This window comes from Sinocyclocheilus anshuiensis, unplaced genomic scaffold (genome assembly GCF_001515605.1).
Source record: "Sinocyclocheilus anshuiensis isolate Anshui unplaced genomic scaffold, SAMN03320099.WGS_v1.1 scaffold1159, whole genome shotgun sequence".
NCBI classification, from domain to species: Eukaryota; Metazoa; Chordata; class Actinopteri; order Cypriniformes; family Cyprinidae; genus Sinocyclocheilus; species Sinocyclocheilus anshuiensis.
In genome coordinates this window covers 103,168-114,220 of record NW_015547700.1, presented here as the reverse complement: position 1 = coordinate 114,220, position 11,053 = coordinate 103,168, and the positions used below count along the sequence as shown (strand labels likewise).

The 11,053-nt window shown below is 38.6% G+C and overlaps 1 protein-coding gene across 2 annotated transcripts; it reads right to left on the bottom strand.

The window, feature by feature from the left end:
* Positions 1–329: 329 nt before the first annotated feature.
* On the bottom strand, positions 330–9,499 carry LOC107703887 (low-density lipoprotein receptor). Of its 2 annotated transcripts, none has more exons than XM_016506688.1 (18): positions 9,257–9,499; positions 6,956–7,078; positions 6,223–6,345; positions 5,728–6,105; positions 4,981–5,103; positions 4,751–4,873; positions 4,541–4,660; positions 4,166–4,291; positions 3,910–4,081; positions 3,574–3,801; positions 3,366–3,484; positions 3,135–3,274; positions 2,903–3,044; positions 2,629–2,772; positions 2,311–2,526; positions 2,059–2,139; positions 1,097–1,260; positions 330–557 (listed from the first exon to the last, which is right to left on the bottom strand). In XM_016506688.1, the coding sequence occupies exons 1-18, from the start codon at positions 9,312–9,314 to the stop codon at positions 531–533; spliced, it is 2,607 nt and encodes an 868-aa protein (XP_016362174.1). In that variant the 5' UTR covers positions 9,315–9,499; the 3' UTR covers positions 330–530. The 2 variants fall into 2 exon arrangements, with proteins under 2 accessions (XP_016362174.1, XP_016362175.1); XM_016506689.1 differs by lacking the exon at positions 2,059–2,139 and adding an exon at positions 1,655–1,735.
* Between the last annotated feature and the right edge of the window lie 1,554 nt (positions 9,500–11,053).

Here is an 11,053-nt window from a genome sequence, read left to right as displayed (position 1 = left end):
TCAAACTACGCCTTTGTCTATTTGTTTATTTTGAATATGCGCCCTCTAGCGGCGAAAATTACATATTGTGCCTTTAACCTATTAATTAATTTACACAATTTTTTGGGAAAAATAGTATGCAATGTTTTTTTATCCCTGCAAAAAAAATGTCCTTAAAAAAAATCTTTTTCAACATTTAAAATACATGCAATACTTACAATAACTTATCCATGTACCTCTCATGTGAATAAAACCTTGATTTTTAAGTGCTGTTAAAATATCTATATCTTTTTGTATAATTTATATAAAGTGAAGTGCTACGCTGATAAGCTGAGGTTGTTGTTGTCTGAGGTTTTTTTTATTCTTTGTCTCGTGTCAACTGTCAGCTCTGGATTGTTTTTTGCATCAAATGCCTTGTGTAAAAAGGAGGTTTGTATCTCCACTGTTTCCCAGATGTTGTTTTACTCCAGAACTGACCTCCAAGTACGGAAGACTTCAAATATGGCTCTTGTCTTGAAACGTTGTCTGTTTTGGCATGGACCTCAATGTCATCATATTTCATCATTTATACTCTGTCTCTGTGAAAGCAAAATAAGACCATCATTATTAGAAAGAAAGAAAGAAAGTTGACATGTGGCCAAGTATGGTGACCCATACTCAGTGCTCTGCATTTATCCCATCCAAAGTGCACAAACACACACCGTGAACACACACACACCGTGAACACACACCCAGAGCAGTGGGCAGCCATTTTTGCTGCGGCACCCGGGGAGCAGTTGGGGGTTCGGTGCCTTGCTCAAGGGCACCTCAGTCGTGGTATTGAAGGTGGGAGAGAGCGCTGTACATTCACTCCCCCCACCTACAATCCCTGCCAGTACGAGACTCGAACCCGCAACCTTTGGGTTACGAGTCCGACTCTCTAACCATTAGGCCACGGCTTCCCCACAACTTTATTAGACACCAGTAATTACCTAATATACCAGACAGTAGTCTAAGAAGTCTTAATTAGTAAACCGATAAAGTTAACAATGCTTTAAGACATTAGCTAAGGCTAATATGCTAGCATGAATATGTTGTTGTGTAGCCAGTATGTATTTTTTTATAAAGTATATTGTACCTGTGGGTAAAAATAGCCATCAGAACTGCCGTTTCTGCATAGATGCACCTGGTCCTCTGTAGTCTTTTGATAAACTGGGTTGTCAAAGTGGATGCTGTTAGTATTTTTCTGATGCCATTTTCTCCAGAACAGCACAGCACCACCCACAACCAAACATAGGATTGCTTTAAAAAGATGAGACATTCAAATTAAAATGGGAGTTTTGAAGCAATTGAATAGAAAAGAGAATAGAAGTGATCATTTTTGAAGATTGATTTTAATAGAGCTTGCCATTAGCATGTTGCTAAGCTACAACCAACAACTAATAAACAGAACCAGCCTATATTTTATCCTTTTCAGTAATTGATTTCACTTAAATGTACGTCATAATACGGAAGAAAGGATCTGTTGCTACTTATGTTACATTGTGACCTTTATGTTACCGATCTCTTGGAACAGCCTTTGTGTGCATCTACATAATGTCTTAAAATGCTCCCTTTGTTAGTAACTCACTATCTTTCAGAACACAACGCATTGCTTTCACATTGCTTGTTTAAACATTAGCATTGAAGCACTCACCAAGAGGAAGCAAAATGTACAAGGCCAGCGGTGTGGAAGATGATGGTTCAGGCACAGCTTTGACAATACTGTTGTGGTCATCTAAGGAGAAATCAAGATAACTTGTAAAACAGATTTCACACATTTCGGTAAAACTGTAAGATCATCTTAATAAACAGAACCAGCCTATATTTTATCCTTTTCAGTAATTGATTTCACTTAGATGTACGTCATAATACGGAAGAAAGGATCTGTTGCTACTTATGTTACATTGTGACCTTTATGTTACCGATCTCTTGGAACAGCCTTTGTGTGCATCTACATAATGTCTTAAAATGCTCCCTTTGTTAGTAACTCACTATCTTTCAGAACACAACGCATTGCTTTCACATTGCTTGTTTAAGCATTAGCATTGAAGCACTCACCAAGAGGAAGCAAAATGTACAAGGCCAGCGGTGTGGAAGATGATGGTTCAGGCACAGCTTTAACAATACTGTTGTGGTCATCTAAGGAGAAATCAAGATAAGTTGTAAAACAGATTTCACACATTTCAGTAAAACTGTAAGATCATCTTGAAGGTTTCAGGAGTCTGGTCTTGAGATTAGGGTTGGGGCTTGGGTTTGTCTAATTTGCTTAAGAAAAGGAGAAGATGTCTGGGTGGACAAAGCAAGACAAACCTGTCTGGGTGGATAAAGGAAGTTTAATTGTGGTTTGGGAAGGCTTGATAGGGGCAGCTTGAGTGGGTTGGTTAGGGATCACAGGAGCAGGAGTAGATGAAGGTTGCGCATTGGTAGTGGAAGGGCCAGCAGGTTTTGGTGTTGTCTTTGAAGGTACTTGAGGACGACTAGTTGTAACTATTTCGGGCCTGGCAGGAGGTGTTGGTGTGACTATAGCTGTTCAAAATAAAAACACAAACACTGGATGTAGAAATCAGCAGGAATTACATTCAAAATCTTATATCCATGTCCTGACAGCAAGCACCAAATCTGACTTGCCTTGAACACATTTTTGCATGTCTCTGGCCAACATCATGTTGTCTGGACAGGCACAAGTGTACTTGGGTGAGAATCTATTGATTTGAGGGGCAGCCAGGCACAGGAAATCACAGCCACCGTTGTTGACCCTGCACCAGTTGATTCCTGTAAAGACATTCAGAATACGTTCAGAACTACACTGAAGACTATTTCACATTTTGGATGGAAAATCAATTCGCTGAATGGTGACTGGGAAGGTACTGTTGAATGGAAGATTATATGATGGCCAACATACCACTTGGTTGCTTGAGGTTGTGGTACAAGACAATGTCCTCTGGGGATGAGAGGTGTTCGGCCACTTTTGTGATGTCTTTTCCAGTCACACGATTTGCACTTAGAATTGCGTTATTGCTCACATCAGTCCAAAACACTTTCTCCTAAAAATGACGATGTAGAATTCTCGAGTGAGCATACAGGTAACCTCCTAAACAAGGTCAACATGTTTGAAAGGAGTATGAAAGAGTTACCTCAAAAACAGTGAGACCCACAGGGTGGGCAAGCTTGACCTGGTCAATGATCAGAGTACGCCGACCATCTCCCTGCATGCTGATGCTGGAGAGAGTGTGTAGTTTGGAGTCGACCCAGTACAGACGCCGGTTCAAAAGGTCTAGGCATGGGACAAGACAAGAAAGTGGGTCAGACCGAAGTTAACAAAGTGTACACTTTGTGGACAGTTATGTAAGTGGACAAGTTCATACCAAGGGTTATTCCATTGGGCCAGATAATGTTATCTGTAACTAGGGCATGACGGTCCCCTCCATTAAGACCACCTCTCTCGATCTTAGCTGGTGTGCCCCAGTCAGACCAAAACATGAAGCTACAACAAATTGGAGAAGATTTAATATAGTAAACCACTTGCTTACATAGTTCATCTCTACATTTTAGAGTTTCTGGGACTTGACATACTTCTTAATAGGATCGACAACAATAGCACGCGGCTTGGCCAGGTTTTCTTTGAAGAGAGTCTTGCGTCTACTTCCGTCCGCTGTTGCTACAGAGATGGTCTTTTTGATACTGTCCGTCCAGTAGATGTTTCCGTGGATCCAGTCGACAGCGATACCTTCAGGTGCATGTAAATCACTGCCAATCACAACACTGTGTTGGGAGGAGTTATCTGCTGTATCCATTGGTGCTCTGGGAAAGGAAGACAAAATATGACACTAGGCTGTTGTCTGTTGGGTAACAAGCAAATGATCCTCAGAGACCCAAGACTGACCATGAGTCCAAAGATCCATTCTTTACCTGTATATCTTTTTGAGGGATAAATCTGACCAGTAGATCTCCCTGGAAGCAACATTCATATCCAGTGTCACAGCGTTCTTCAGGCTGGGAATGACACGTGTATATTCGCTACGATCCAGAGTCATCTTCCTTACCTCATGGCGATTGGTGAAAAATAGGTAGGCGATGGTTCCTGTAGAATGAGTATGAGTAGAGTATATGAATTTGTCATTATGCAACTATGGGAAATGACTATTTGGAAGTTTAAAAGTTGTACCAATAGCTTTGCAAGCCTTGCTGGCTGGGTCCATCTGGTAGCCATCTTCACACTCACACTTGTAACTTCCCATCTGGTTAACGCATATTTGGCTGCAGGTGTCTGGGTCGGCACACTCATCAATGTCTGAAGAAATCAAACAAAAATGTGGGCTTGAAGTTAAATAGTCATTCTGTTCACCACTGAATCATGACAGGCAGCAACAGCATGGACTTACTGAACAAATTCTAAACTTATTTCCAGCTCAGAAAAAGCAAATAAGTCTAAGGTCCAAATGAAATCACTCTTTGAACTGGATCTGCACCAAGGTCTGTGGAACGTACTATGACCAGATTTCCTTATGATTCAGTATGGGAACCAATTTCAGTTTCTTACCTTCACAGCGTCTCTTATCCACCAATCGGAAGCCAGTGGGACACAGGCACTCGTAACCAATCTTCAGGTCATTACAGATATGAGAGCAACCCCCGTTTTTGTAAACACATTCGTTAGAATCTGTGAATTTGAAAATCACATACTGTACCACAGGTTGGCTTCAGAAGAATTTCTAGGCAATGCACCTCCTTGAATGCCGTTTTTACTTACCACATTCTCGCAATGGCTCGTCGGACCAATCCCTACAGTCCCGTTGCTTGTTGCAAACTTTTTCCATGCTGATGCATTCACCACTGCGGCACTTAAACCTGTGTGGTGGCTCACAATGGGTTGCTGAAAATCAGAAAGGAGAAATATAAGTTAAACACAGCAGAATAACACCTAAAGCATATATTTTGCATATCAAGTTTTGTGTAAAAGGTATCATTTGTATGGTTCACCATTAACACAACCCAGCTCATCACTGAAATCTCTGCAGTCATATACGTGGTTGCACTGCCGGCTGCCGTGGATGCAAGATCCGTCACCACATTGGAACTCATCCGGTCCGCATGTGGGCAAGGCTGTTCATATGGAAAAAGACAAATAGTTCATTATGTCTTGAGGATAAAATGGCAACTGATGCTTTTAAGGTTACATTGTAATAAAGTGAGAAGCAAAACAGTATCTGCTGTGACCGCGACGAGCTTCCAATTTATCGATTGCTTGGTTTCTATTTCTGCTGTGTAGCCCTGCCCACGTGAAATCTCATTGGTCCACAATCCTGCTCCCACTAACTGTACATTAAACATTGCATTTTTTGATTTTGCATTCAGTTTGGACAGACAAAGATTATCACTGGAAAAAATTGACAGTAATGCATTTATAATGGAACCCTTAAGGGGCAAGACATATCTGATGGCTTAAAAGTAGAAATGTGAATTTAGTTTTTTCTATTAACATGCGTACATGTATCCTTCTATTTTAAATGTGAACTGTGAAGTTGTCTCTATCATCTTTTCAGTCATGGTACTGCTATTCAAAGAATGAGTCTTCCTGGTATCCTTGTGTGTACCTCGCAAAGATTATCTGTATTGAGTTTGACAGAGCTTAACTTGTATTGGACCTGGAACATTCCCTTAAAGAGGGAATTCCCTTATTCCCAGGATAAACTGGCAAATGTAACATCAACAAGTCTTATTTCTTACAGCAGTTTTTCTCATCTGAGTGATCCAAGCAATCTTCTCCCCCATCACATTTCCAGCTACTGTGTATGCATTCCCCACTGCCGCAATGGAATTCCATAGAGGAGCAGCGGTTTTTGGTAGGTTTAGGCGTCCCTGGACCGCATTTCTGAGGCAATTCGTCTGAGCCATCGGCACAGTCGGCATCACCATCACAGACCCACAGTCGAGGCACACACTGTGAGTTGTTGCACCTGAAGGAGCTGGAGCTACACGTGGTGGGTGGACAGGAGACTTCATCACTGCCGTCATCGCAGTCTCTCTCATCATCACACACAAACGCGGCACTCACACACTGGCTGTTGCTGCAGCTGAACTCGCCATCCCAACACCGCCGAGGAGCTGTAAGAGGTTTATGCAGTTTATGCAGTTTATGCAGTTAGAGGTGATGGAGATTTTAAACATACATGCACACTGGCAGCATCATGAAGATACACATGACTTCAAGATGTCACTCACCACAGCCTTCCTCATCTGCACTGTTCTCACAGTCTGCTTTGCCATCACACTTCCAGCTCTTTGGCACACACTGGTTTAGTCGCCCACCACAGCTGAACTCACTGGGTCTGCAGGTCTTGGCCACTGAAAAGAGAGGGCAAAAAATAAGATTTTTACATTTTCTGAAGAAAATATGAGTGGTGCCTAGCTAGGTGTGTGTGATATAACCATATCAATTAGGAGGAAATGTTTTTTTGATGCTGGCTAATATTGGATATTTAATTGTGCATGCTCTTTTCTGCTTATTTTTACATTTATATTACCTTTTTACACTTAGATAACCTAGTGCTCATTTAGTTGTTAACACCACTAAAAATGTAATAACACTCTTAAATGTAAAATGGATAATCTCAAAATGAATATACTGTATATATATATATATATATATACACAGTATATTTCAAATTTGAATTTTAATATCAGTGATAGCTTATTTAAAACTCACTGCCACCTCCTTTAGGCAGTTTAGGGAATATATTTTTTTAACCTGTGACCACAAAAAAAATTAAGCAAAATGTAGTTTAAAAGAGTTATGTATACTTTTCTTTCAGCTTCCAATAAGATTGTAGAATTTTCCTCTATGCATTAACACAGTTAACCACATTTAAATCAATTGCACCTAGCATCATTAATGTTTCACCAACATACTTTTTCTTCGGGACAACTGACTTATCTTAGATGGAGGAACACTTACAGCAGGCAGCAGGAAGTTCATCAGTGCCGTCACCACAGTCATCAGTTTCATCACATACCCATCTTGATGTGATACACTTTCCATTGCCACACTGATATTGCCGTGGTTCACAAGTGAACACACCTGTCAGATGGAGACATAAGTTATGCTTCACATAATTGACACATTATCCAACACATTAAATATGTTATTTTAGTCATTTGAGATCACAGAGATAAGCTAAAGTACTAGAGATCGAGAACTGATCTAATTACTTTTGCTTTTCACCTTATAATCTTACTTAGCCTTAACATCTTAGCATTTCACTGTCCACAATCTAGTGCTAACACTGGTAACTATGTTGTCTTGGTCCACCTAGGTATGATTTACTGATTGTGACATGTATGGTGTCAAGTTTTTCCTGTTTTGTAATCTAAAAGAGCCTGTATGGGTGTCAATGCCAGTAAGGGGAGGTCTTCTAGCTCTTAATTAAGGAGGACGCTTGCTCTGAGAAACATGACTCCAATGATCTTAAAGACAGCTCCATCACCATTTTAAAATGATGACACGTCATACACAAACAAAAAGAAACATGCTCTTGACACTGGCTGGATGCAACAATGGCCGACTTTTAATTAAAGTAGTAGAAAACCTTTAAATTGATAATCAATCAAAGATACCTAAAGACATTCTCCCTAACCACCCAGTGTTCAAGCAGAAGTGGAACAGTCCTGTGACGTTCATTAGTTAGTATTCATAGTTGCCAGGGGAATAATGATGCTCTTTTCTGCTTATTTTTTAACATGTAAGTGTTCCTTAATGGCCTTTTGATGGCTTTAGCCCACGGCTCAATGGATCTGGGTCAGCTATTTCTAAAACCAAATGTGGAGGTCGCAAATGAATTCAATCACTGATTTAAATTCATAATTGTGACATTGGGGAAATAATTTCAAGATGCTATTTATGCTATTTTTTAGTAACAAAGTAGCAAAATAACTTTAATACAACCTTAAGTGGATTATTACTTTTGTAAGAAAAAAAAGACAAGATATATTCAACAAACAGTTCATATAATGTAACATATTATTAGATAAATATTTTTAATATTTAAAATTAATCATCACAAAGTTCATTAACCTTTCCGTAGGCTGTTGCCAAGCAACGTAGCAACTTCACACATTAATATAGAAAAAAATATTAACTTTATAGCGAGCGTTTTACAACACACTCCAGTTTGGCTAATCCAATCAGAATTCAGAGTTGGACCATTCTATCTTATAATGCAAATATGAACATAAAATGATTAATGATCACTCAAATGTAAATATCGACAGGTCTTATCAGTATTTAAAGACAAACCTTCCATTGATATAAAACTGTTTATGACCTTGGGTTGTCTCTTATGTCTTTCACACCAAAATTAAAAAAAAAAAAAAAAAATAGAAAGAACTTAGAAATGTAATTTTGCACAACGAAAAGCCCAACTTCAAGGCTATTAAGTTTGCATTACGGATTGCTGTTATCACTAACAGCAATTATTATAACGCATATATTTTGGGGTGAAACATGACCTGGTAAATATTTTCCCACATAGTAAAACCTGTTTCAATTTATTGAACCTAAAGTCAAATTGTGGTTATTTTTATACTGAACTATCAGCTTAATGTTATTTAGCACAGTCCAAACAGCTCCATGAACTAATTATTTTAAGCCTATTTCTAAGCATAATCTAGAGATAAGAAGCCTTTATGACTACATAACTACAATTACACACAAACATAGCTACACCTCCTCCACTAATGAAGACAGTTATATGTTTTTATTGTGTTTTAATGATTTTTCTAACTTTTTTTTTTTTTTGCAGTGCTGTGCTATTCAAGTATTCCTTTGTAAAAACTTTGCATCTACACCAGTACCACCAATCCAACAAGACTCAGACATGCCAAACCAACACTGAGAGACCAAACAACATAATCACAGAACTTGTGTCTCCTTTAAACCTTTACTGTTCTTATCTGTGACGATGCGTAATGCATTTTTTTGGTAGAAAATAGGTTTGCCTGGGATTATATATGCCTATATTTATTTATTAACTTTTTTTTTTTGGTTGATTACATTTTATAGACCAGATTAGCCACTTTTAAAATTACAATCGCATATAAAATAAGCTTAATATGCTATCTGAATGTCACTTAACACGTGAAGGATACTGAAAACAATCTCTGTATGGGTTAAAATAGATTTATATACTAATTAAATGATGGTTAAAAATAATTAATGATCGTTAAAGATTCCTAAAGAGACGGCAACTGGTTTACTCACCTGTTTGAACAGGACAGAAGAAAGTAACTGCCAGTAAAAATATGAATGAGCTCTCCATAGTCTCTCAATGAGCTGCTTAAAGCCCCTCACTTTTCTGTTTGTTGTGTAGGTCAGGTTTTTATTGTGGATGTTTGCATTAAATAAATAGTTCTGATAAAGCAGATGGACTCGTGTTCATTTGACGCTGAGTGGAAATGTATATACTTTAGAAACGGTGAACCCAGATATTTGTGTTGTGTTGGTTGAACTTGAGCCATCCGAATTTGAATGGATGTGTAGAGTGGGCGGGGCTTCGTGACGTAATCGGAATTCGGTGGTGTGATTTAAGAGTTGCACAATAGAGGGCGTGGTCAAACGCAGTCCACGCCCATCCCAAACGATTCTGCTCCACAAGTTTCTATCATTCATGTGGGCAAACAATAATAATGGGATGACTGATATGATAAACTGTATAAGCCATTGCAAACATGTACATCTGCTCTACCCTGTCAAACTAGCCTACCTCTCAAGGCTGACAGAAGTCATAAAACTTAATATCATAAATCACATCCGTATTTTTGTGACCTTGACACATCTGGTGTCAAACTAGCCTACCTCTCAAGGCTGACAGAAGTCATAAAACTAAATATCATAAATCACATCCGTATTTTTGTGACCTTGACACATCTGGAATACTACACTCTAAAAAGGTTAAATACAACCCAGTGCTGGGTAAAATAGGGACAAACCCAGCAATTAGGCTGTTTTGACCCAGCGGTTGGGTTACTACCCAGAAGGTTGGGTTAAACATTTAACCCAACCGTTGGGTCAAAACAACCCAATTGCTGGGTTTGTCCCTATTTTACCCAGCACTGGGTTGTATTTAACCCAGCATTTTTTAGAGCATAGACTAAGATAACAGTCATATGCGTGGAGTAAAAGAAAGTGGCAGTCATAAACACATTATAGACTATTTGTTTGTCAGTAGATTATTCCTCAGCTATCTGTGTTAGAGAGTTCAAAACACTATGTATGATTATTATACAGATGCATAGCTTAAAACATAACTTAAAACAACAAACAACATTTAGACACCTTTTATTTGGATTTTATATATATAAAAAAAAAAAAAAAAACATGGGTGCATTGGTTAAGTAATATTGAATTTTTTCAAGTGAACAATTTTTTTTAAATGAATAGAAAAATATAACATTTTTATTTATCTTATGGCTTATAAATACTGTGGACACATTATCTAATGGTTAACTGGAAATTAGCAGTGATGTAAAAACACTGGAAAAAGTACTCGATGTGTAGCCTTGAACTAGTAGCCCAAACGTCATCAGAACACAGTCTTCTTAAACCAGCACTGGCACACCTTCAAAACAATTCACTGTTGTCCTGTCATTTTCCCTGGCCTGTTCTGAATAGATTTCATGATGTTGTAGCTTAAAGTTTAGATAGTAATTGAGGTCAAGATTTCCTCTACAGCAGGCATGTTTGGCCCTGGAATGCCAGAAATAATGCTAAGTTCCTGAAAGCAGATCATAAAATATAAACAGACTTTCCCTGACTTTGCTACAAGGGGAAAAATATTTTCAAGTTGGAGCTGGAGGCCCCTTGAACCAGTTCTGCTAAATTCTGTGTTTTGTCTTTCATGGGAATCACACATGATCCTTCAGATCAAAGCAATACAAACATCGTAGTAGCTTCACAGTGGCAGCCAATCTACAAATGAAACCACTTTAGCCATAAAAATGTAGTCGTAAAGTCAGACTGAGTATACGAGTAGTCAAAAAAAAAAAAAAAAATGTATTA